The 27,413-nt window shown below is 38.2% G+C and overlaps 2 protein-coding genes across 11 annotated transcripts in view; one reads left to right on the forward strand and one right to left on the reverse strand.

Annotated features, from left to right (window-relative positions):
• The window catches only part of ZNF565 (zinc finger protein 565), a 38,673-nt gene extending 35,245 nt beyond the window's left edge, over nt 1–3,428 (reverse strand). For 4 of the 6 annotated variants that reach the window (XM_055553348.1, XM_055553349.1, XM_055553346.1 and 1 more), the window contains exon 1: nt 3,036–3,266. The gene's annotated coding sequence lies outside the window, so the exon portion shown is untranslated. Of the gene's footprint in view, nt 1–814; nt 890–3,035; nt 3,267–3,301 lie in introns of those variants that run through there. The other 2 variants (XM_055553350.1, XM_055553351.1) reach the window with 2 other exon arrangements.
• Nucleotides 3,429–3,512: 84 nt separating this feature from the next.
• On the forward strand, nt 3,513–23,509 carry ZNF146 (zinc finger protein 146). Of its 5 annotated transcripts, XM_055553367.1 has the most exons (4): nt 3,519–3,615; nt 6,115–6,241; nt 11,296–11,395; nt 20,470–23,509. In XM_055553367.1, the coding sequence occupies exon 4, from the start codon at nt 21,238–21,240 to the stop codon at nt 22,114–22,116; it is 879 nt and encodes a 292-aa protein (XP_055409342.1). In that variant the 5' UTR covers nt 3,519–3,615; nt 6,115–6,241; nt 11,296–11,395; nt 20,470–21,237; the 3' UTR covers nt 22,117–23,509. The 5 variants fall into 5 exon arrangements, with proteins under 5 accessions (XP_055409344.1, XP_055409342.1, XP_055409343.1 ...); XM_055553369.1 differs by lacking the exon at nt 6,115–6,241 and having other exon boundaries at nt 3,513–3,615; nt 11,299–11,395; XM_055553368.1 differs by lacking the exon at nt 6,115–6,241 and having other exon boundaries at nt 3,563–3,615.
• Nucleotides 23,510–27,413: the final 3,904 nt, after the last annotated feature.

Consider the following 27,413-nt stretch of genomic DNA (forward strand, 5'->3'; position numbering starts at 1 on the left):
TTGCAGTGAAGAAATCTGGCAAATTAAAGTTAACATTGCTAATAATGAGACAAATTGATCTTATGTCTCCCAATAGAGCTTTCCTGGCGGCTCAGTTGGTAAAGAATCTGCCTGAAATGCAGGAGACCTGGGCTTGATCCCTGGTTTGGGAAGATCCCCTGGAGAAGAGAATGGCGGCTACCCACTCCACTATTCTGTTCTGGAGAATTCCAGAGACTGTACAGTTCATGGGGTCACAAAGAGCTGGACACAATGGAGCGACTTTCATGACTGAGTGACTTTCATTTTGCCTCAACTGCATACTCTGAATTTAATTATGAGGAAGTGTCAGACAACTTCAAATTAAGGCTGTAAATTCTACATTGCAGAATTTACAAAATAAATTGCCATTCTCTTCCAAAGTGTCAAGGTCATGAAAGACTAAGTCATGTCCAACTCTGCAACCCCAATGGACTGTAGCCTACAGGGCTCCTCTGTCCACTGGATTTTCCAGGCAAAGGTACTGTAGTGGGTTGCCATTTCCTTCTCCAGGGGATCTTCCCGACAAAGGGATTGAACCCAGGTCTCCCACATTGCAGGTAGACACTTTACCATCTGAGCCACCTGGGAAGCCCTAGTAAGTAACCGTTTCAGATCAAAGAAGACTAAGGAGGACTTCCCCAACCCACCCTCAGAGTCCAGTCATTAAGACTGCATGTGTCCAATACAGGGGATTTGATCCCTAGTCTAAGATCCCATGTGCTATGCAGTGCAGCAAAAAAATTTTTTAAATAATAATACAATAAAATTAAAAGAGAGGATTAAGGACAGTTACCAACTTAACTGCAACATATGATCCTGGATTGAATCCTTGTCCAGAAACAGGACAGTTAAGCCACATTGATGAAATCTGAACAAAAGTTGTAGATTAGTTATTAACTCTTAGTATAACTGAACATGAACTTGGGCAAACTCCGGGAGATGGTGAGGGACAGGGAGGCCTGGAACGTTGCACTCCATGGGGTCACAAAGAGTCGGACATGACTGGGCAACTGAACAACTGTTGCAGGGAGGAAGCCAATTCTGACTTCTTGTTGGAAACTGTTTCTTTGACTTGCTTTTATTATTATAATCATACTCAATGGCTTGCCTGGAGGACCCTGCCCCTCTGCTCGACTGTAAACTAAAGTGCCTTTGTTCAGCTGATAGAGAGATAGTTTGTCCCTGCCCACCTGTGAATAGAAGAGATTAACACACCCCTTTCAAAGGCTGAACATTCCCTTGGAGATATTTTGCAAGACTGAAGACCCTTTCAGTTGACTTCCCCCCTGCATCTCCATTTCTATTCTGTCTTTGGACTTTAGTTCCTCATTGCTTCTTTCTCTCTGATCTATAAAAGAACCTGGCATCCAGACCCCAATAAGATGGTTATTTTGAGGCGATAGCTTGCCATCTTCTCGGTTGGTCTACTCCCTGATTAAAGTCTCTTCCTTGCCTCAACACCTCGTCTCCCGATTCATTATCCTACCTGTGGTGAGCAGGGCAACCTTGGACCCAGTAACACAACAACAACAATATCAGTATCTATCAGTGTATCTGTTAATCTCCTGGTCTTTATAGAGAAGCTGGATTAAGAGTATTTGGGAATTCTATTTTTGCAACAGTTTTAAGTATTTATTTTTATTTTTTAGCATTTAAAATGAAAATTTTAAAACATTTAGATGAACACTAGATGTGCAGGGAATATGGAAGTGTGGGCCTTTCAGTTTACCTTCATGGCACTGAGTAATTGACTCCAACGACAAATACAGGACTCCAGTTCACTTGGAGATGAATGGTGGTGTGGGGCTTTGTTAGGCAAGAAGTTTCAGAAGAAAAGGAAAGCAAAAAAAAAAGCCTAAAATGGAGTCATGTGTCCCATAACAACAAACCAAGACTTAATTCCAGTTTAAATGTTTCTCAAGAAAATGTGCTCTTTAAACAAATCGATCTGAAATTTCCTGCTTGGCACCAGTGAGGTAATCTGCATGATAAGATCCCTGCCATTCCCTTCCCCAAAAAGATGTCCTGGCCTAAAATAATCCTTTCTTTTCTTTTGCTAATAACTTCCTTGCCGCACTTTTCTACTGCCCGTAAAAAACTTCCATTTTGTACAACCCTTTGGAGTAGCTACTCCACTCCAGTACTCTTGCCTGGAAAATCCCATGGGCGGAGGAGCCTGGTAGGCTGCAGTCCATGGGGTCGCGAAGAGTCGGACACGACTGAGCGACTTCACTTTCACTTTTCACTTTCATGCATTGGAGAAGGAAATGGCAACCCACTCCAGTGTTCTTGCCTGGAGAATCCCAGGGACAGGGGAGCCTGGTGGGCTGCCGTCTATGGGGTCGCACAGAGTCGGACACGACTTAAGTGACTTAGCAGCAGCAGATGGGATACTGCCGGATTCAGAAGTTGAATAAAGCCAATTAATCCTCACATTTGGCTGAATTACTTGTGTATGTGTTTAAGCACACATCTCGAAAAACAAAGGTTTCAGGGAAAGAAGAAAAACTGATGGACGGAGAACCTGGCTTTTTAATGTTCAACAGTAGTTCTCTCAATATATCTCTTGGAGAAGAATCAAGAAAAAGCAATCGTGAGGGATCAGGGCATTTTTAAAGGTTCATCGCCCAACTCTCCGGCACAGGCAAGGATGAGCAGAGAATGGACATCATACCCCATCCCGATACGGTCTGGAGTCACAATCTGTCAGAGCACTGGAGTTCCAGGCACCTCACAGCTACACTTGGTGCTGAACAAATGGTCAGTATCACACAAATACAACCACATATTCGCTTTTAGGACACACAAGGACACAACCACACAATGAGACACCTCCACATCTTTATACACAGTCACAACCTCACACCCAATAAGGCGCACACAGTCGCACAATCTGCTCACACTATGACACACAAAGCCACATACAGAATCTCGCATCCTCAGCCGCCAGCGCGCAAAAACCCAAGGCTCTCTGGACACGCCCCGTCCCCGCCCCAGAGTCCCAGACCCCTCACCTTCTGCCTTCCCTTGGTCGCGTCCGGGTCCCTGCGGAGCTAAAGATCTCGCCACGACGTCAAAAGAGACCTAACGCTGGGCCACTGTGGACTCTGGGAAACGTAGTCCAGAGCCAGTCCAGCCACAGAAAGATGGCGTCCTCATACCTCACAGTCTGGCCTTGGCCCGTTTGACACTGCCCACGAAAGCCTTCAAAGAAAGGGGTTCCCTCTCCAAACCTTCCACTATGCCTGAACTTATCTTCCTCCAAGTCAGGATTACTCACTCTGAGAGCCTCATAATCACAGGAAGAGGCCGCCAAGTTGGCTGGGGGAAAGAGACGGAGAGACGTAGAGTGTCAACCAGCAAAGCCTTAAGGGAAATGTAGTCCAAGGCCGGGAAAGCGCCGTTGCTGTTGACAGAAGGTAATCAGATACCAGCCTGTGCTCGGCCACCGTGACCGTGCGGGCCGCGTCGTGAAGACTTCTGGGAGTGCTCACTCGCCCTCGGAGTGCGCAGGCGCAGCGCACCGAGTGGACATTTTGGTCTTTGTCCGCGGGTCAGTCCGGCCCCTGGGTCCACGTGGCGCGAAAATAGGAGGTGGGATGTGGGCGTCTTGGGCCGATGGGGTTGGGGAGGTTGAAGGAAAGGATTCCGGATCTATTAGGGTGCTGGGCGAGAGTGTGGAGTGGGTTTAAGAGCTGCTGGCCTACATGTAGGGTGGGGGTGGGGGCCTCTGGGGAGGGTTCGAGCGATGCGTGACCCTGAGTTTGACCGCAAATTTGACCGGATGTTTGAGATTGTTGAGGGAGAAACTGTGGGTACGGGATTGTATGGCTGCTTCTCAGAGATGTAGGAGACCAGCACTGAGATAATAACATCCGAGCGGCACTTCCCTTGTCGAAAGTGCTGATGATTAACGGTGCCATCTTTCTGGAACATCTTATTTACTTGAAGATTGAAGGTCTATAAAAGCTAAGTGGTAAATAATTTTAAAATGGGTTTTGGTGTAAAAGTGCTTTTTCTTTTAATTGGGTAGAAGGCAAATCACTGTGTGTGTGTTTTTTTTTTAAACAAGTAATATTTCAAAGGATATTTTTGTTAGGAGGAGCCTGCTTCAAATGGTCTCCAATGTCCTGATCTTTGGGGTCCTTTAATAGGACTGCTGTTAAGTCTTAGAGTAAATATCAGCGTTCCGTTTTTAGAAGCAGTGTCCTATTGCGCAGGAGCCGAGAACTGGGGAGTCAAGGGTTTGAGGTTCTAGATTCGGCATTGTTATCCTCGTTCTTTGTAAAAACTAATTCCTGCAATGTTTATCCATGAATCTGGACCAGTTAGGTATCCTGACTGCTAAATGCGTTTTCCCGGGTTATGGATTTTGTGAAGTAACAAAGGTACTTTTTCTGAGGAAACTCCTACAGTTATCCTTGTATTTCAAATAATTGGGTACCAAATCAATACCTACACATCAGTAGCCTTCAGATAGACAAACAACTGCCAGTTAGAAGGTATGATAGAGGAAAATCATTATTTACAACAACAGTTTTTTAAAAATTGAGGAATAAGCTTAAGAAATATGCAAAACTACCGGAAAAGAACTTTAAAATACTGCTGAAGGGCGTAATGTAAGATAGGAACAAAAATAGTGTTTTTCATGTTATCCCAATAAAAGTACCCACAAATTTTTTTGTGGGGGGGGGGGACTTAGATTAAGCTGATTCTGGACTTAATATGGAAAAATAGACAAGCTAGAATAGCCAGTAAAACTCAAAAAGAAAAGCAGTTGGGGTGCGGGAACCCAACAGTAACATTTTACTTTTTTTTGGCGACACTGCTGAGTTTGTAGGATGTTAGTTCCCCAGCCAGGGTGTGGATTGAACCCACACCCTGGGCAGTGAAAGCGCAGAGTCCTAACTGCTGGACCAACAGGGAGTTCCCCTGATGGTATAACATTTTATATCCTCAGAAATTAAAATAGTAGTGGTATTAGAAGGAAGCAGGCCTATGAAGGGCAATTCAGCAGTATATATAATAACTACTTTTCTTTTTGACCTAGTTATTTTACAGATGGAAATTAATTCTACAAATGTACCTGAATTTACATGAGGTGATACATGTACAGTGTTTCACATAGGAAAAGATTAGGAACAATTCATGTCCATCAGTAGGAGATTGAATTTGAAAAAGAATGGCTAGTTCTATGGGTATAACTGAATTTCTTTGTTGTTCACCTTTAACTAACATGTCATTGATAATCCAACTATACTCCAGTATAAAATAACAATTTAAAAATACAGAAAGGGAGAAAAAATTCCTCAGAAATTGTACAGTTATTCTTACTGTTTCTGGTAAAAATTTCTGAAAGATTCAGATTCCTGAAAGATTAAGATATGCAGATACTCTTTTTAAATTGCTGTGTTTAAGCCTTTTTTTTTTTTTTTTTTTGACATTTCCTTTTATAACTGGAATGAGGAAGTTAGAATTCTTTGTTCAGGTTACACTCATCTTTAGCAACTCATCACTGCCTCATTTATGAGATTTTGTTCTTTGATTTCCATGATGGTTATTTTCTCATGGTTTCGTGGTTAAGTCAGAGCTTCTGGTGGTATTTTTTACAGATCCTAATTGTGAGTTATTTTGGGTCAGACTACATCGGAGGTGATCTTCAAATTGCATACATAATAACAGGAGAGAAATACATGATTGATCCGCCACAAGTGATTGTATTTTCTCCTTCATGACCAAAATGTAATCTTTATGGTTTCATAATTTGCTCATTCCTTGTCGATCATTTAATGAATGGTTTTAACACCAATAAATAATCCTTTAGCTGAATCAGCAGTAATTTCTTCAGGCTTGCAAAGTGATAATTTTCTAGTTTTTTCCATTACTTTTACATTTATTTGATTGCTACCTCAAATTGTATCAAATTTATCCTGTTTTTTTCTTCCTTAATCATTTTAAAGTTGTGCTCTTATAGCTAGTTTTCTTTCTGATAGTCGTAGTATCACAGTTTTATTCAGTGGGCCTTCCTTCTTGCTAACTCCTGTCTCATTTTAACTTGCCACCATTTAACTTTGAAAGCTTTTTCCACTCCAGGCCCACCTTGTACCTTCTCTCCCAAACTTGGAATTGGCCATTTCTCCAAGGAGCTCTTGTTTCCTTTTACTGGAGAATGGTATTGGAGACCAAGATCTGGATGCTAGATGCTCTCATTGCTGCAGAGGTAACATTGTTTCAAGGCCATTTCATAGACAGAATGAATAAACCCATTTTTAAAAATCATGAGTTCATATTAGTATTTCTAATTCAGTTTAAATGTTTCAGGATTTTTACCTCAATGGCTCCTAATTGTATTTTATGGTAAAAAAATTTAGAATAGGTTAATACAAGTGTGGGCTTATTTGCTTTATTCTGCAGTTTCAAAATAATGTTGGTAGTGTAGTAACCATAAACGTACTGTATCCTGTGAAAATTTTCTTTGTAGCTATTTTTGCCCTTCCACTGAGTACACTACAGATGTAGAGTCAAAGTTCTCTGTTTTAAAGTCATTTGAAATAAATCTTTGTTTTGAGGAATTATGTTAATTACCAAGTTAATGCACAGTTGAGTTCATGTATTTCAGTTTGTTTCCAGTTTAGGGACTGCTTTTTAAGAAATTAATTTGATTATATAAAAAAGTAGATAATGCATTTCAACAAAAACTATATCTCATAGAGAGATCTCATTTTGCTCTCCTCCCCATCACATTCATCTCTGTCCCAATTAAATATAGTTTCTTTTTTGTTGTTTATCTTTCAAGTAGATTTTGTATTTGTTGGGCCATTCGTGTATATTTATTCTTCCCTCCTGTCCTCCATCCTTATGTAAAAGATGCATTCTGTACATTCCTCTTTTTCGTCACTTCACAATATATCCTGGAAATACCTTTCTTAATCATATATGTGATTTTTAACTGCCTTGTGTGTGTGTGTGTACTGTAGTTGATTCTGCTGTTGGACATTTGGGTTATTCCTAATCTTTTGCTGTTACTAATTACTTGCAGTAATGAGTAATTTTTCACCTGTGTCATTTTGTACTTAGGGAAGGTTCTCCTGTGTTGGCAGGAGGATTCTTTACCACTAGCACCACTTGGGAAGGCTCTTGATTATATCTAAAGTAGATTGCTGCAAGTGGAGTTGCACATAGGGCTAAGTACTTTAATTTCTTTTTAGCTATCTACAAGAACACTTCTCTTCCTAGAACCTTAGCATCAGAGTGTAGTGTTGAATGTTTTATTTTTTTGCCAAAAGTATGAGTGAAAATTGATATCTAAATGTAGGTTTAATTTACATCTCTATTATGGGTGTGGTTGAGTACCTTTAAAGTCCACATGTACTTGTATGGGAACTGTCCATATCCTTTTCCTCATTTTACTATAGGGTGCCTCTTCCTTCTAGGAACTGTTAAATTACATTAGAAAGGTTAGCCCTATGTGAGATGAGTTGCAGGTTTTTTTCACGTTTTAAATTTGTGTTTTGATATTGTTCAGTGGTCGTTTTCTTTTTAAAAATCATGTGGAATCAGGAAGTTTTTGTTTTTAGATTTATCAGTTAGTTAAAATGATGTTAGTTAATTGGTCTTTTCATATATGGTCATAGAAAGCCTTTCTCACTCCCGGTTTCATCTTTACTTTCAAATCCTTACAAGGTTATAATTTTTATGAGTTTTCATATCCTAGCATATGATATTTAGGTATGCATCCAGGTTTATATTTTTTTCCAGTAGGCTACCCAGTACTTCCAACATCATTCATTAATATTAAAAGACCTTTAACTCTACTATCTTAAGATTCTTTATTTTGATCATATACTAAATTTTCATGTATTTGGTCTGTTTCTGGACTTTATATTCTCATCCATCTTCCAGTCTGTATTCGTGTACCCATATTTATCTTTTTAGTGTGTGAGCTTTATGATTTTAATATCTATTATAGTTGGTCTATTATTGCTTATCTTTTTCAGTTTCTTAACTATTCTCATTTATTTTTCTATGTAAACTTTAGAATCAGCTTGTCTAGTTCTAGGAAAAAGCTAATTGATATTGCATTAAATTTTGTAAAATAATTTTAGGGAAAGGGACTATAGTGTTGAATATTCCTTTCCGTGTACATGTTGTGCGTTGTATATATGCTAGTTTCCTTTTGGGTCTTTTAGAGTGTCTTAAAATTTTCTTCATATAAATTTGACACTTTTTACTAAATTTATTTCTAGGTCCTTTATCTATTGCCGTTATGAATGGAGTCTTTGTTGTGGTATATAATGTAAAGCTTGTTGGTTTCTATAAGTTAATTTTATTCCCTACTTAACCTATTATTGTTTATAATTACATTTAAAAATGAGACGTTGAGCATCCTTATCTTTATTTAGAAATTAATAGAAATGCCCTCAATGTTTTTGCATTAGATAAGATGCTGGCTTTTGTGGTCAGATGTAGATTATGATGACCTATATGTGTAAATATTACCCCTCCTGCCTGGATCTCTGGAGGTGTGAGTAGAAATAAAAAGTTTAAAACTGAGACCACTGCCGTGCCTCATATACAACAACCAGGAAAGATCACATTAATCAAGGAAATAAAAATCTCTCTAAACTCTGATAACTACAGTCTTTAAAACATCAAACAGAACAAAAATAAGATACCCATTCATATTCTGTTTTTCCATTTCCTCCTTTTGGGTGACCATTTTGTAACTCACTTTCTCCATTTATCTTTTGGGTTCTTTTTATAGCTTTTGTTTGCTTAAAGTTTTTGTCTTTTTCAAAAAATAATTTTGTTACGTTGTGTTTCTTTTTTTAATGTACTGGTGGCAGTAATTTTCAGGTGAGTTTAATTGTTGGAAAATTCCGCTGTTGATTGCCACTGTTTTTCTTAAAGCATCCTTGTATAGGCACAAAGGATTTGCCATGTTTGTAGGAGGTAGATTTTCCTAGACAAGTACCAGGAAGGAAACACAGTAGCATTCTGTGCTTCAAAGCTCTCCTGCCTCTTCTAGTGTTTAAAAGCAGAAAGCTCCCGCGTGTTCTTTGGCTAGTTGACCCTAACTTGGTTGAGGCCGACCTCTATCTTTCTCTTTCTGTTTCCCATAAATCTTCATAGTAGTTGCCTTCCAGGATGATGCATTTACTTTTAGAGGTTTCTGAATCTGGGGTCACCCCACTCCCAAGTGCTTTTTAAGTCTGTTCTGCTTCCCTTTCAGTCTTTTTCGGTTTAATCTAGGTTTTACTCTCATTGATTCCATCTTAGAGTAAGACTCATTCTGTAAGGAAATATTAACTGGATTTCTGAACTCCATAAGTCCTTAGAATCTCCCTCAGCATTCCCAGTTCTTCATAGGCTTTTTTTGCAACTTACTCTTTACGCCCCCTATGTGGGTTTTCCTTTGGTAGAGATAACATGGAGTTTGGGTGTTTTTTTTTGTTTTTTGTTTTTGTCATGAGCCTTGTTGATTACCACAGTTCTCACTCAGGGTGAATTCCTCATTCTGAGAATGAATCTTTCCTGGTTATTTCTGAAGTCTGCTACCTTAAGGAACTCTCACCATTATCTTAGTCTTTCTTGCTACACTGTCACACACTATTGTCCTTCCTGTACCACATCTGCTATTTTAGGTTTTGGGGCCACACTGACATATAATTTAAGAGTTAAATTCTCTTTACTACTTTCACTACAGGTGTAATGTATGGGCAAGCTGCTTGCCCCTTACTCCCCTCTTCCCATTAACCCATTTTGCTTAATATTTTGTATGGTTTTAAGGAAAAGTACTTAAAACATTGAAACTAAGCAGTTACCTTGCTCCTGTGAAATGTTGCCTTGTCTCCTTGACCATTGATGTTCCTAGGATTCTGTCCTTGACCATTCACATACTGTGTATGTTCTCTATAAACAATCGCATAACATTTCACCTGTCTTCAAGCAGCAGTTATAGTCTGACAGCTGACAGATTGCCATTTCCATTCTAGGCTGTTCTGAGCTCCCCGTTTATGTATGCAGTTGCCTAATGGATATATTTGCCTGCATGTTCCTTAGAAACCTGACACTCTGAATGTCCAGGAGATCAAACTTGATCTCCTCCTTCTTGCAGGTTGTTTCTAGGCAACCCACACTCTCATGTTTATCTCTGTGTACATTCCTATTTAAGTCAGGCTCTGAGCCTTCCATCTGCCATACCCCAGTACAAGTTGGTGACTGTGCTTTTTCACCATGCAGAGTAGATAGAGTGTATCAGTAGTAACTTGTATTTTTTAGGATTTTGCCTTTTTTTTTTTTTTTTTTTAATAATTTCAACTTTATAGAGAAGTGCATGTACCCTTTCTAGAGAAGAGTGCAGTGTACAGAGAAGTCGCATATACACTTTACCCACATTCACCATTTACTTTTTAAATTGCCTTATTTTTTCCTTCTCTAATTCTCCAGAAATGTGTAGGTTTTTTTGTATTATTTGAGACTAAGTTGTATACTGCTCCCTTTATAAATACTTCAGCATAAATTTTCTAAGAACAAGGACATTCTTATGCATCATCATGGTATAGTAATCAAAATCAGAAACTATAATATTAATACTATTAATTCAAAGTCTGTATTCAGATTTTGTCTATTGTCCCAATAATGTTCATAACTTTTTTTGTTGTTGTTTTGATTGTGTGGATGAGCATATTTATAGGACCTTTTTAATATATAGTTTCATTTAGAGTATATTGCAATCAAATATTAGGAATCCAGGAACACTTTTTCAGTTTTTGTTCCTAAATACTGTCAAGAACAACTTTATTTATGTGACTTAGTTGTGATAGGCATATGTTGTTCTAGATAATGAATATTAAATTTCATCCAAGAGTCAGGGTCACAGTTAAAATCATACTTAGGAACCTACATAGAAGTGTGGTGCTAGAGAACAGAAGCAGCCAGTCATGTAAGATGTGAACAGCTTTTCCTATGTAAGTCAAATTCTCAAAATAAATTCCCCCTCTCTTTCTCCATTTCTGGGTGTGTGGAGCCTTAAATGGTTTAATGAGTATATGGCTTTGAAATTCTGGATCCAGATAGTACCTTTGCTTATATAGTTGTATGTGCTTTAATCTCTTAAGGCAAAAAGTTATTACTTTATTCTTTTTCGCAGGGTCACTTCCTTGTGCACTGTCCTCATCCTTCAGAAGGCCGGGAGGCCCCAGGGCTCAGCTGAGTTCTAGGAGAGAACTTTGGCTCCAGCATTAACATTCTAGTGCTGTGTCATTTCCCCAGTAGCAGGTTGTGAACTGATCAGGCTGGATGTGATCCTCTGTTGAAGCACGAAGACGAACTCTGGATGGTGGAGAAAGAAGTGGAAAGGAAGTTTGTTCAGGTGAGTGCATCACAACCAGGCACATCACAGTTGTTCAGTCAGCACTTCTGAAAAGCTTTGTTACCAGCCCTAGTCTTAGAGTAAGTCTTTAGAAACCTGAAGGACATTTCTAGTCATCATTTTTTCTTTCAGTAGTCTGTCCCTTTAATCAGATTCTAGAGGGCCAGGTGCCCTTCTTATTTTTATTCTGCATGTCAGCCCTTCACACTTCATTCCCTCTGCCTCTCTGTGATTGTTCTGTCTTCCATGATACCCTCAGTCTCATATCTCCTGGTGTGTGTAGGCTCCTTTCCTTGTGCGTTGTCTTTCAATATGTTAGGTTTACATATTGTCTGATATTTAGTTTCCTTTTTATTACTTACCAATTTCTCTCATTTTTTCAGTGGTTAAATGCTTCAGCATCATATTTTACATCTGTAATCACACTTCTTGTTGTCTTCTTATCCAGTTTCCCCATTACTATATCAATAAACTCCTGCCTCCTTCCCTTCTGCCCCAATGTACCTCTTTTCAGAAGTTTTTGCTGTAGAAATCAGTTCTGCTTTTTTGCTATGTGTGTGTGTATAGATGAATGGATGGATGAGTCTGTATTTATATTTAATATAATACATGAATTTGTAAAAAATTTTTGAACATCAGTGAAAACATCTGACCTTCGGTCCTGTAGTTCTTTTTCAAAGCTGTAATCACTTAAGAGTTTCACATGGATTCTTCTTGAGGTAGTCTGTGAATAAACAAGCATATATTAATGTATCTGTGGTACAAATACAAATATATATAAGCACTCAGTCTTTTCATTTAAATGATGGTATGTATTCTACTGTGTACATAGTTTTCTTTTCTCCATCAACACTTAATTCATTTAACCTGCCTCTAATGGACATTTAGGTTGTTTCCAGACTTGTGTGAGTGAAGATGCAAGTGAATATACTTGTTTATATTGCTTTGCAGAGATATGTAGATACCGTTACATCCTAATTTACTCTAAGTAGAAATGCTGGGTCAAAGTTAAGTTTATTTATAGATTTGATAGAAATAGGCACATTGTTCTGAAAAGAAATAAACCAATTTACATATCTACCAACATGGTATATTGATATATTCAATAAGTACTTCCTGCATGATTTGTGTTTAGCACCATTTCAGGTACTAGGGAAATGTTAGTGAATCAAGCAGTCAAAAATTCCTCCCTCTTGAGGTCTACATTCTAATTGGGGAAGAAAGACTGAGTAAATAGGTAAAAAATATATTCTATCAGATGGTGGTGAGTCCAATGAAGAAGAATAAAGCAAGGAAAACTGGCATAGTGAGGGCCAGTTGGAGGTTATAATTTTAAATAAGTTAGTCAGGGAAAGGTCTCATTAAGAGAATAACATTTAAGAGCATGAGAGTGCGGTATGCAGTATTTGGTGGAAGAGCATTCAGCCAAAAGGAACAAAAAGTCTTAAAAACTCTGAGGCTGGAGCTTCCTCTTACAGAAATAGTGATGAGGGCTGTGGGCTTGAGCAGAGTGAGAAAGGGTTTGGTTAGGTAAGGCCAAATCATAGGCTTTGGCCTTTATTCTGAGTGATTTAAGAGGCCATCAAAGGTTTTTGAGGTGAGGAGTGAAAAGATCAGAATTAAATTTGAGCTGCTATAAAGAAAATATGGTATAGGGGGCCAAAGCTAGGAGATTAATGTGAGTGATCACTACTGCAGTGATCTAGGTAATAGTTACACTTAGTGACAAGTGGTCAGATTTTTAAGATGGTTTAAAGGAATAGTTGAAAGATTGACTGATTTTATGTTGGATATGAGAGAAAGAGAAGTTACTGATGACTTAACTAGACAAGGATGATACAAGAAGACTTCAGGAATTTTGGGAGACCGATCAAGCATTTTCTTATGGACTTGTTAATTGTGTCCTGTCTACTGATCCTCCATCTAAGTGCATATTCAGGTAGGCAGTCAGGAATCTAGGGAGCTGGAGTCAGGAATTTAGGGAACCTAGAAAGTTGAGAAGACTTATGTTTTACTATACTGACAAGCTGCTTTAATCAGTGGCAGTGTCTGCACTTCCTTGCTCATTTCTACTTTTCTTACCACTCAGAAATGCCATTGTGTCCCAAGTCTCCTGCATCCAGCTTGCATTCCTAGATTCTGTTGTTAGAAAGTAGGAGGTGGTGATGTGACCCCCTGAGACTGTGCTGTTTGTTTTTGGAGAGTGTTGTGCATAAGAGCTCTTCTTAAAAACAGCAGTGACAGCTGCCTACTCATCTTCTTCCTAGTAGGACATTAGAATTATAGCTATTTACTACTTTTACCAACAATGCCGTTTTTCCTTTTAGTCTTTATCTTTCTCCTTCTCAGACAGAAAGTGAGCAGAGATGTCTTTTTGTTTTTTTTGGCTGTACCTTGAGGCTTATGGGACCTTAGTTCCCCAGCCAGGGATTGACCCTGGGCCCTTGGCAGCGAGAGGGCGGAGTCCTAACCACTGGACCATCAGGGAAATCCCAACATGTCTTTATTTTACCATTTTAGAGGGAAGGATCTACTTACGATATGTTTGAGTCACCCTTCTAGGAGTTCTTTCCAGATTCAGCTTTATGGGTGCTTTTGTTGCTTTATCTAAGTGTTTCCCCATCTTTTGCTTTTTTCTCCCCCTTCGCTCTATCTTCTTATTGGACATGTCTTCTGGAACTCTGCATTCTGCTTTTCCTCTTTCCTTTTATAAATTAATTCTCAGAAATGACTCATTCATTCTGAAGTTAGAAGTAAAAGGAAAGTAAAGTGAAGTCGCTCAGTTTTGTGTCGACTCTTTGCAACCTCATGGACTGTAGCCTACCAGGCTTCTCCATCCATGGGATTTTCCACGCAAGAGTACTGGAGTGGGTTGCCATTTCCTTCTCCAGGGGATCTTCCCAACCCAGGTATTGAACCCGGGTCTCCCCCATTGTAGGCAGACACTTTACCATCTGAGCCACCCCAAGTCCCAAGCTTTCTATAAATATCTGTCTTTATTTTTGCACCTCCAGCCTTTCTGTCTTGCTCACCATAATTTTACCTATTTACGGGATAAACAATTATCCAATTGTGACTTCATTTTCATTGCGTTAGACAGAGATTTCAGCTCATTATTTCAGGTCCAGATGTCACATCAAATTAGGTCCAGATCATTTCCTTTCTCTTGGTCATTATGACATGGTCAGTCAAACCTTTTAAAAGATACAGTTTAATCAGGAGAGGACATATTAACTCTGTGAGTGTAATGTGAACATATTTCCTTCTCTCTCTCAAATTATTTGAATCTTGGCCTTTGATTATGAAATTCCCTACCTTTTCAGTTCCTGATTATTTAAACCCGTTACTTAATTCCTCTTTTATTGATCTACCATATTATTGTCCATCCTACTTCACATTTTGGACAGAAATTCAAAAGTCCTCAGTAAACATCTTAACCTGTTTTTTACTTTTATGTGTGGAATCTATCATATGGACATGTTGAAAGAAAGGCCAATATTTTATTTTTTCTGTCTGAAATTTTGATTACACGTGCAGTAACTTGTTAAATAATCTGAATTATTGTAGAAGGATTTTTTTAGATCTGTTCTTAACATCTTCAAACAGTAAAAACATTGAAAGAAGAGTACATTGATCTACTGTATATCCACCACATAGATTCAGTAATATGTATTTTTCCGTGTTTGATGCATCTGTTTCCTAGTGCATGAGTATTGTGTGCATTGAAACAGCATGACATTTAACTCCTAAATAATGAAGTTTGCATCTTCTAAAAATAATGTTATGTGGGGGGGCCCACATAACAAAAATACTATTATCATACCTTCAGTTCACTTCAGTCACTCAGTTGTGTCCGACTCTTTGTGACCCCATGAACCACAGCACGCCAGGCCTCCCTGTCCATCACCAATTCCTGGAGTTTACCCAAACCCATGTCCACTGAGACGGTGATGCCGTCCAACCATCTCATCCTCTGTCGTCCCCTTCTCCTCCAACCTTCAATCTTTCCCAGTCTTTTCAAATGAGTCAGCTCTTCATATCAGGTGGCCAAAGTATTGGAGCTTCAGCTTCAACATCAGTCCTAACAGTGAACACCCAGGGCTGATCTCTTTTAGGATGGACTGGTTGGATCTCCTTGCAGTGCAAGGGATTCTCAAGAGTCTTCTCTAACACCACAGTTCAAAAGCATCAATTCCTCGGCGCTCAGTCTTCTTTATAGTCCAACTCTCATATCCATACATGACTACTGGAAAAACCATAGTCTTGACTACACAGACCTTTGTTGACAAAGTAATGTCTCTGCTTTTTTTTTTGCCCCCCGTATTTAAAAAATACTTAACTGTCAGCCATCCAAAGAAAAAAAGTACAGCCATTACTGCAATCCAGCATCTCAGATTATAGTTAGTATATTGACTTAGCTATGTAGAAATTTGGATTTAAAAATACTTCATATGAAACACTTAAGAAAAGTGAAGTGTGATTGTGAATAGAAGTTAAGGGAAAGATGTTTAGGAATACAAGACAAGATTGGAGAAGTCTTTAGGAGCCTGTTACTGGAGCTGCTTCCGGGAGGTTCTATAGATTATAAGAAGCCTAAGATATAGGAAGGGGTTGGGTTAAACCAAGGGACATAAGGAACATAATATGTCTAATTGTGACTAATTGATTGCATACCTAACATGCTTGGTAGGCTTTTTCTCAGGGCTTCTGAACTTAACCATTACTTAGAATGCTCTTCCTCCACGCCTCTATAAGGATCACTCTCTTTCTTCCTTCAGGTCATGAATCTTAACCTTCTCAGAAGCTGTTCTCTCTGAAACTATAACTCTTTATCCATTCTCTAATTTTTTCCTGTAGCAGTTAAAACTTGTTAACAAACCTTCTCTCTCTTTTTTTTTTCTGTCCACTAGAATGTAAACTTGATGGGTGCAGAAAGTTTTGTCAGTTTTGTTCAATGCTTTTTATCCTTGGAGCTTAGAACTGTGCCAGACTCACAGTAAGAAGAAGGTAGAAGAAGGTATTTGTTGAATGAATAATGAGAAATGTTTTGGGCATCAGTTCTTAAACTTTTTGGTCTTAGGAATGCTTCACATTTTTTTAAATTAAATAAACAGCTGTATTGAGATGTAATTCAGATAACATAAAATCTACCCTTTTGGGAATATACAGTTCAGTGTTTTGTAGTATATTCACAAAGTTGTGTAATCATCACCATTATCACATTTTCCTCATCACAGAATGTAACCCATTACCCATGAGCAGTAACATTTATAGTCAGTCCTAAAACTTGAGGGCCTCCAAAGGGCTTTGGTTTATTATGTGGACTTTTATGATGTTTATTTAATGTAAAATTGAGAAACTTTTGAAAACATTTATTAATTTAAAAAACTCAAATAATAATTTCATTACATATAAACTTATAAATTACAATTCTTAAGTAGCAGTTTTCCAAAATAAAAAAGTTTAGTGAGACGAGTGGCATTGTTTTGCATGTTTGTGGAGCAGTGTTTTAATAGCCTTTTCAGATAATTGTGAATATTCTTTGGTACTATACTAACACTTTACAAGTGGTAATTTTTTCAAGATTAGCCACAATGTGAGATTTGAAATTATAACAGGTTTTTCTGTTCTCTTACACAATATCTATTTATCTTAAAACTTTGAATGGATTTCTGACCCATGCATGATTTTGTAACATCATGCATTATGTGCTTAGTTGCTCAGTTGTGTCTGACTCTTTGTGATCCCGTGGACTGTAGCCCACCAGGCTCCTCTGTCCATGGGGATTCTCCAGGCAAGAATACTGGAGTGGGCTGCCATGCCCTCCTCCAGGGGATCACCCCAACCCAGGGATTGAACTCAGGTATCCGACATTGCAGGCAGATACTTTACCCTCTGAGCCACCAGGGAAACCCATCATGCACTGGCCAGCTGAACTGCAGCTCTTTCAAATGTTGATATGGGGGCCTTCCTGGGTGGCTCAGCTGGTAAAGAACCTGCTTGCCAATGCAGGAGACACAAGAGATCGCCGGTTCAATCCCTGGGTCAGGAAGATACCCTGGAGAAGGAAATGGCAACTTGCTCCCGTATGCTTGCCTGGAAAATTCCATGGACAGGGGAGTCTGGTGGGCCACAGTCCATGGGGTTGCAATGAGTCAGACATGACTGAACACACAAATGTTGACATAACTCATACAATATCAAAACATCATATTTTGTTAACATTACCAGTCTCATTAGAAAAGTCTTTGGAAGTTTCAATCACATGGTGGAGGAAACAGGTTTTCCAAAATCCTAGTTTTTACTTTTGTTCGAGAACTTGAACTCTATCATTGGCAGCATATACTATCAATTATTTTCTTTGAGATATTCTCTTACTTTTTTGTCTGAAGAAAGTTCGTGCCAAACAATGCCCAAGTCCTAATAACCATAGTTTGTAAGGCATTTATTCATTTGTTTTAAGCAAATTAATGGTGCAGCATGAAATAAAGTAAAAAACGGTTCTTCATGAGTAAAGTGGCTAGGTTTAGCTCACAGCTTCATTTGTTTGCCCAAGTGCTTTCCCTTGAGACAACTGGCATCCTCTTGTGTACAACAGAAGTATGTGTGTATATGTATAAAATTAATATTCTTTATAGTTTTTGCTTTTCATGGATTTGATATTCACTAAGCTTTTTGTTTGCTTGATTTTCCTATACTAAAGCACAAATTTCCTATTCAGAATAGTTCAAAGCCCTCTCAGTACTAGTTTCCACATTGTTACATGCATTGGGAAATCTCCATTTTTCCCTTTGGAGACAATAAGTCTAGAATTCTTGTCCTCTTACTTCAGTGTAGACCAGGCTGTACTCTGACCTGATAGTCATCTCTTACCTTGTAGCTTTTCATCACCATTAACATAGAAATTACTTCATTTTTTACCCCTCTGTACATCCCCTCATTTTTAGATTCTATATCTTACCATCTCTGTCTAGTAATTTTGGTGGAACACATGTTCTAATAGCATCCTGGGAGAAAAGGTGCATTTTGGGCATTTGCATAACTGAAAAATGCCTGTACTTGACTGTCTCAGATTGATAATCTAAGCTTAAATTTTTTTCAATCAGAATTCTAGCTTCCTTTCTTTTGCGAAATTTTATTCTCTTTTCTTTGAATGATGTATGTTCTTTCTTTTGAAAGCATTTTTTGCCTCCTTGCTGTTTTGAAATGTCCCAGTAATGTGTCTAGATATTCATCTTTTATTATTTATTGTGCAGGGTACCAAGTGTACCTTTTAAGATGTCTGGAGAGTCATGACTTAGAGGAGAGGACATTTTTTTGTTCTTTGAATATTTCCTCTAAACTAGTTTCCCCCTTTTATTTTCTGGAACTTCTTTTACTCAGCTATTTTATTACTTTGGTTTATCCTTCAATGTTTCTCAAAACTTCTATCAGGAAATGACAGTTGTCACCTGTGTTTGTATGTCACTGACCAAACAAGGCACCTGGCCACACCTGAGTTTGCTAGAGTGAAGCAGTGTAATCCTTCTGCACTATGGAGACCCTGTTATTGGTGAATGGTAATACAATTTCCCTTACCTTACCTCTCACCCCACCCCATTGTCCCAGTCTTACTTTCTGAGGGACCTTTTTCTGTTTCTTGTTTCCAGAATGCTGTTAGTATTTCACTGATAAAATATCTTCTCATAACTGTCTGCAGTTGGTTTCAGGGTTTTGTTGTTTGCTGTGCCTTACCTTTATTTCCTTAGAGTTTCTTACTTTCTTTCAATGTTGATCTTTCATGTTAGTGGGGTTCCTCTGCTGTGTGTGGAGTATTGGCTATACAGTCATGTTTAAGGGTGATTCACTAAAAGGTAAGCTCTTTTGTTCCTGGGTGCTTCTAGTCAGTGGTTAAAGAGTAGAGTGTAGAATGCCTCATGGACTTGGGGGTCTCATTCTGAGTTATACTGTCTTACTCTCACGATCAGATGTGGCCAGGTTCTTTGTTTCACCAGAAAAAAATGACCACAAATAAGTATCATCTTAGATGGGAGGCATCCTATTTAAGTTTTTCACTGGCCTTTTATTAATTTGCCCAGAAAAGGGTCCTTTCATATCCTGCTCAAAGTTTCCAACACTTTTGGCATCGACTACAGAATGGAGCTGGAGTCTCACCATATTACATACACATCCCATTGCTTTCAATATAGTAACTGTCATCTCATTTGTTGAGTGTCCCTGAGACTGAGGCTTCTGTGATTAAATTCCTGCAAAGAGTAACTTTGACTTTGTGAAAGGAGTGGTCCTTTGTCCTCATGACTGACAGTAAAGGGCCAGCTGCAACTTAAACATTTTATTTTTACAGCAAATACTATTCCTTCTTTTGAGGTGCTTAAAATTTCCCTTCATTTCCTGAGTCTTTATGATATTTTGTGACACAGGTTTGCTTGCTTGACATCAGTGTCCTCTTCTGCAGTGCCTTTATGTTATTTGAACTTCCTCAGCTCTTCTGTCCAAAATCCTCCATGTACTTTGTTATTAAAAAAAAAAATTGTTAATACCTGTGTGTATTGATGTTGCCTGTCATTCTTTCTTGTGAGTCTGTGCCATTTTCCCTTTTCTTGTCCTTTGAATGGAATTTTAGAAGGAAGCAGTTGGCTTTTCCTTTCCCTTTTTCAGAATCCCTGGTAGACTTTCTCAATTTTATGTGGTTATCTTTTTATCCTATTTTTTAATCCCTCATTTTTTGTTATATTCAATTTGCTGGATTATGAAATTAGGTTATTTTTCAAGAGTTTTCTGAGCTGTTTATACATATGTGAATGTTTAGTTTTCAACCAGGAGTCCTATTCAAGGGTTTCCATCTCAGAATTTAGTTGAAGACATTGATCATGAGGATTCTTTCGTACTTTGAGCTAGTTCATCCCCCAAAGCACAATCTGAAATTTCATTACTAATAATGGGAAAATTCATAAATAATGATAACATAAAGCTAACATTTATGGGTGCTTATCATATGCCAGCCACAGTTCTAAGCACGTTATATATACATTGACTGCTTTAAATGATGATTCTTTGTACTCCATTTTATTTAGAAGAAGCTTGAGAAGATGATGAACACATAGATTGACAACAAGACTTGGGAGACAAGTTGCATCCAGCTTCAATAAAGTACAGACAGAAAAAAAGCAGTGACTAAGAAAATTGGAAAAGTGCTTCCTCTGATATCAGACTATCTTTTAAGGGAACAACTTTTTCAACCTAGAGTTTGAAACACAATTTAGAGTTAGTTGTGTAGGAAAGAATCATCAATTTAGGTAGTGTGGAAATCTGCCACAGCTTACTCCTTGTAGTAATAACCCTTTTTGTAAAAGGGTATAAAATCAGTGTGGAAATGCCTTCATTAAAAATTTGAATCCCACATGATATCAGAGCATTCATACTGGAGAGAAAACCTATGAATTTACTGAATGTGGGAAAACTTGCATTTGTATGTTGCACCTCATTCAATGTTGAAGTCGGGCTGGAGAGAAATCCTGTGCTTCTAAAGAATATTGAAAAGCCTTTACCTAGATAACATCTCATTGAGCAGAAGAAAATTCATACTGGAGAGAAGTCATTGAAGGTTATAAATCTTCACTGAATATTTTAGAAAATTTAGAGTTAGAGAGCTCTGAATGTACTGATTATGATCAAGTTTTCTCTTGAACCTTATCTCTTACTCTGTATTTGAAAGGCCCTACACAGAGAAGCCCAGCACATGTAAGAAATGTGGAAATACCTTCAGCTAAAAGTAAATTTTCATTTATCAAAAAATTCATACAGGAAAGAAACCTTGTGAATGTGGGAAAGCTTTCATTCAGATGTCACACCTCAGTCAGCAGAGAATTTGTAGTGGGGAAAACCCCTTTGCCTGTAAGGTATGTGGGAAAATCTTCAGCCACAAATCAACTCTTACTGAGCATGAGCATTTTCATAATAGAGAGAAACCTTTTGAATGTAATGAATGTGGAAAAGCATTCAGCCAAAAGCAGTATGTCATTAAACATCAGAACACCCATACTGGAGAGAAGCTTTTTGAATGTAACGAATGTGGAAAGTCCTTCAGCCAGAAGGAAAATCTTCTTACCCATCAGAAAATTCACACTGGAGAAAAACCTTTTGAGTGTAAGGACTGTGGGAAAGCTTTCATTCAGAAGTCAAACCTCATCAGACACCAGAGAACTCACACAGGAGAGAAGCCCTTTATATGTAAGGAGTGTGGGAAAACCTTCAGTGGCAAATCAAACCTTACTGAGCATGAGAAAATTCATATCGGAGAGAAACCCTTCAAGTGTAATGAATGTGGAACAGCTTTTGGTCAGAAGAAGTACCTCATAAAACATCAAAATATTCACACTGGAGAGAAACCTTATGAATGTAATGAATGTGGAAAAGCCTTCTCTCAGCGAACATCACTTATTGTACATGTGAGAATTCATTCAGGTGATAAGCCGTATGAATGCAATGTATGTGGAAAAGCCTTCTCTCAAAGTTCATCTCTTACTGTACATGTGAGAAGCCATACAGGTGAGAAACCCTATGGTTGTAATGAGTGTGGGAAAGCTTTCTCGCAGTTCTCAACCCTTGCTCTACATTTGAGAATACACACAGGTAAGAAGCCTTATCAGTGTAGTGAATGTGGGAAAGCTTTCAGCCAGAAGTCACACCACATTAGACACCAGAAAATTCATACCCATTAAAACCCTGTGGATATCATGAAAGGTGTTCATCAGGAATTTACACCTTACAACACATCAGAAATAATGAAGGCAGGCATCACAAATGAGGGAAGCAAAAGCTAAAAACTTAAAGGACACCAGAGAATTCATCTTGAAGAGAAAGACATTTGTATGATTAAAATCCTATATCCAATAACAACCATACTGCAAAGGTAATACTGAAAACTTTAGATGCATTTCCACTAAAATTGGGAGTGGAAAACATTTTTATGATTGCTATCTGCATGAATCTGGAGATCTTCACCAGTGTAATAAAAACAAAGCTATAAGCATTAGAAAGAGACTTCTATGGTATTGATTTAGCAGAACAGAAGAGATTCTGCAAAAACCTATGCATTTATTAGAATTTATAATATAGAAAAGGCATCAGGAGCTGAGAAGCTAATGGGACTATTTTAAAAATTGCTTTGGAGGTAATTTGTTCTCCAAGGTGGGGGGGGGTGGGGGGGGGGCAAATAGAACATGAACTATACACAAAGATAAAGGGATTGGGTTAAAAGCAGAAGTATGAGAAAGCTATATAGTAAAATGGTTATGACCTTGGGAATGGGAAACATTCCTTATGGCAAGTTGAAAAATATCTAGCAATTCTACTCTGAGTTTGTATGCTCAGGAAAGTATGTACCAGACTATTTACTGTGGCATGATTTGTAGTACTCATTAATTGGGAACAAATTCCCATCAGGAACAAAATGGAAAATACTTAACGATGGAATACTGTATATCTGTAAAGTGTAATAAATGAGATCTATATGTATTAGAAAGATCTCAAAAGTCATGTTGAGGGGGAAAGAAAGTTGCAGAATGACATAATATGATGACATTTTTGTAAATTTTAATTAAAACTTCCTCACAGAATTTCAGTGCTATATATTGGTAATGGATACATATATGTATGTATGTTTTTTAAGTGTTTTTGAAATGGTTTGGAAGTATACAGACCAAACTCTTGATAGTGGTTGCCTGTGAAGAGTGGAGAAGGGAAGGGAATGCGTGTGGGGGAGGGGGCTGTTAGAGGGAGACTTCAGTTTTATATATAAACATCAATTTCTCTTAAAAAAAAGACTGCAGAAAATATATTGAGATACTGGTTAATTCTGGATTGTGGTATATGGATATCTTGTCTTATTTTTTGTACTTTTCTGTATTTTTAAATTTTCTCAAAATTAGTAAGAATGGGGGTGAGGATGGGAACACTGTACCTATAGAAATCATGTTCTAATGGATTCATTCCCAATCAACTACTAAACTTTTTATAGGAAATATTTCTAAAATTTTATCAATGAGTGGATGGACTTGCTCTCTATGTAGTAGGAAATTATCTATTTTATTAAAATTAAAACTGACAGTATAATCCAAATGTTTTAATTTATTTATATCTTCATGTTTTTGACACTATTTTGTGACATATCATTCGAGCTTAGGAAGTTTTAAGAACATTTAAAGATAAACATAGACTTCATATAATTTTTCATTTTCAGATAAACTGGAATGACCATTTTACTGTCTTGTACATTTCTGTGGGAACAGCATATGCGTTAACAAGAAAGTTTTTCATTATTTCATTTTTAAAAAGAAAATCACTCAGCATCCCAGAACATCCACAGTTTGAATTAAATGTCAACGCTTGGATCTCAGTCTTAATCTGCAGGTTATTTCATTCTTCCCCTACTCTGACAAACACACCTTTTTTGGTTTTGTTTTTTTCCAGCTCTTCTGAGGTATAACTGACAAAATTGTAAGATATTTGAAGCATACAACATGATGATTTGGTAGACATTGTGAAGGGATTCTCCCCATCAAGTTACTGTTTTCTTTTACAAAGGTGGAGAGGATGGGATGGGTATGGAAAAAGTGGTTCACACTCTGGGCAGGATTCTATTGTGTAAACCAGTCCTTCCTGAAGGTACTTTTTATTCCCTCATCACAATGTAACTTGATATAAATAATGTTTTAAGATTTTCTTGAATGGTGAACATCAGCAATACAGCATTTGAGGTTGACTTAAAACTGCTTTTTAGAAAGCTCTTAAGGACTTCCCTCGCAGTGCAGGGAATACTCCATGCTCCCAATGCAGGGGGCACAGGTTCTATCCCTGGTCTGGGATTCAGTCCCTGGTCTGGGGAACTAAGATCCTGCATGCTGCATGGCCAAAAAGAAAGAAAATCCACAGTGTTACTGTGGTGTTATGTACTAAATTTACTAAGGAATTATACCAGTTGTTTGTACACCGTTTAAAAACTGCCTGCAGGGGATTCACTAGTGGTCCAGTGATTAGGACGCTGCACTTAGCACTGTCAGGGGTGTGGGTTCAATCCCTGGTTGGGGATTGGGTGCAGCCAAAGAAAACAAAAGTGTCTCTACTAATCAATCACAGTAGGAAGAATACTCCCCATAAAGATTTTAGTTCATAAGGCATTTTCTTAATCTCTCATGCTTCATTTAGGTCTTAACACGGCTGTTTTTGCAGCTTTGGAGTCAGTAAATAAAGCCTGAAATGCTAAGACAAAACTAAGAGAATACATTAATGTATCTGTTGACTGTGGCTTAGGATCTCCCCCACTCCCACCCAGCTTGGCAGTGTTGATCCAAAGAGGGAAGTTGAATCTGAAAATCACAATTGTCATTTTATTTAACATGTCAGGAGGCAGATGACCTGAACATCTATCTTACTCCATCCTAAAAAAGTAGTTTGTTGGGAACCTGAATCATTGTTAGTCAAGATGTATAAGATAAATTATGGTTAATCCCACATTGCCCACATACATATTAATAAGTTCCGTTATACCCAAACCATGTGAGGCACCATAAAACATCTCTTCCCAAAACCCAACAAAGTATTCTAATTTTCAGTTGTAACTTTTCATCTTCTGTTCGAGGTATTCCTTAGTTATATCTGTTTAAGCAATACTATGTATGCTTTTCTTACTTAGATACTGCATATGTAGTTTACGTTTAAGGTGTTCTGTTTTAAAATACTGGGCCAACACAAGCTAATTTATGAAAAACCCCACTTTGTAATTTTACTGTGTACCATTGGTGAACAGCAAACATGATTTTGTAATACAAGACAGTAATAACAACCTGGTGTTTAGCTCTATTTTTTACAGTGTTTTCATGTAAAATTTTAAACTTCAGTGTACACTAGAATCTCTTATTGGGCTTAATGAGGGCTTATTGCTGGGTCCCATTTCCAGAGTTCCTGATTCAGGAAATCTGGGTTGATGAGGGCTTAGAATTTGTATTTCCAACCAGTTCCCAGGTGATGCTGGGGTTGCCGTGCCGCAGACCACACTATGAGAACTTACAGTCAACCATTTTATCTTCAGAACAGCTCCACTGGGTAGTAGAGAGAATGCATATTATTTCCCCACTTTATATCTAGAAAAAATGAGAGGCAAGTGACAAACTTGGTGTGTGATGTCTATTCTTGTGATTATTTCAGTGTAATAGATGGAAGAGATGGCTTTTGCAGACTGGCAAATATTTGCTTACTACCTCTTACACGCTGGTCATTAGATATATAATGAATATCAAAACAACATACTGCTGTCCTTTTAAGGTCTAGTGCTTTTGTGTGTGCTGGGTGGGGTCAGGGGGAGGTGGTGTAGGATGTGGTTGAAGATACAGGTATGGAGCATATGATGTGAGAGTCATAGGCCACTGTGTCAAAGACTTGATTTGTTCTTAAGTGCCATGAGAATCTGCCAAAGAAGACTTAAGTATGGCAGTGTAGTTGATATTTTGTAAGACCATTTGATGCTTTGTGAAGAGTGGGTTGAAATGGGAGCAGGAGTAGAGAGGCAGAGTGGCCATTTTAGAGGCTTGAGTAATCACTAAAGCAAAGTGATAAAAGTTTAAGATATGTTAACATTTGAGATGGGTGGAAATGGATAGTTCTGGTTTTTATTTGGAAATGAGTTACGAGATGCATGATAACAGGAAGACATCAAAATACTGTGCCAACTTTTAATGTGTAAGGCTAGCTGATTAGGATGTTAGGGGCCATGGAGAAGCAGTTTAGGAGGGAACAGAATCAAGAATTTGAGGTATGTTAGATGTGTAAATCTTGTTTGACAATAAGTGGGAATCAGAGCAACTCCTAAGTTTTGCACCAGAAGCCTTCAAACAGTATTAATGACAGGTGATAGGATAAGATCCTTGAGGTAAAGTATATGTATTTAGAGGAAACAAGAAAGCTAGATTTGAGCCTTGGTACTCTCCTAAGTCAGAGGAAAGAAAATCAGCTGATCTCCTTTGCTAATGAGGTACTACAAGCCTATCTAGAGTGTGGTGTCCTAGAAGCCAAGTAGATAGAGACGATCATTCTGTTGATTTTACCACAAAATTAAATGAGCCAGTGTCCTTAAAACTTGGCAGTATACAGGCCACTGTAAACCTGTTCCAAAACCTTTTCAGTGGATTATGGGGGGTCATAAACCAGATTGGTTTAGCATAAGGTAGACTGATAAGACAGAGAAGGCGATGGCACCCCACTCCAGTACTCTGGCCTGGAAAATCCCATGGACGGAGGAGCCTGGTAGGCTGCTGTCCATGGGGTTGCTAGGAGTCGGACAGGACTGAGCGACTTCACTTTCACTTTTCACTTTCATGCACTGGAGAAGGAAATGGCATCCCACTCCAGTGTTCTTGCCTGGAGAATCCCAGGGACAGGGAAGCCTAGTGGGCTGCCGTCTATGGGGTCACACAGAGTCGGACACGACTGAAGCGACTTAGCAGCAGCAGCAGCAGTGTATAAAAACCATGATATAGTCTACTTTGTGGATTTAAAAGAACTCAGATTTTGAGAGACAAACTTTTGTGACTGAGTTATTGGATTGAAGCACTGTAAGATCCTTATATTTCAGGAAGATGCTTGATGTACTGATGTTTAAGTGTACATGCTGAAAACAACCCAGGTAGCCACTAAGAAAGGGAAGCAGGGTTGGCAGGGGGAGAGGAAAAACTAGAGGAAGATAATGGAGTAAGGAAACACACACACACACGCACAAAACCCAACCCAAAGAAAGGAATGTGAAGAGGAGACAACAAAACCAAAATGGAAGGTAAGTAGAAACCACATAATGAATAGTGGAAATAAATCTAAGAAACATTAATCCAGTAAATGTAAAAGGCTCAACTTTTCAGTTAAAATTAAGGATCATGAAATAGGATTCTTTTTTAAAAGCAGCTGTAGGCTATTTGCAAGGGAAATCTCTAAAAAGATTGGGACAGAAAAGTGAAAAATACAGAACAAG

Source organism: Bubalus kerabau, chromosome 17 (genome assembly GCF_029407905.1).
Source record: "Bubalus kerabau isolate K-KA32 ecotype Philippines breed swamp buffalo chromosome 17, PCC_UOA_SB_1v2, whole genome shotgun sequence".
Lineage (NCBI taxonomy): Eukaryota > Metazoa > Chordata > Mammalia > Artiodactyla > Bovidae > Bubalus > Bubalus kerabau.

What these genes read in the sequence shown, in the direction of transcription:
- ZNF146 (XM_055553369.1), top strand. Translation starts at nt 21,238, where the DNA reads ATGTCACACCTCAGTCAGCAGAGAATTTGTAGTGGGGAAAACCCCTTT.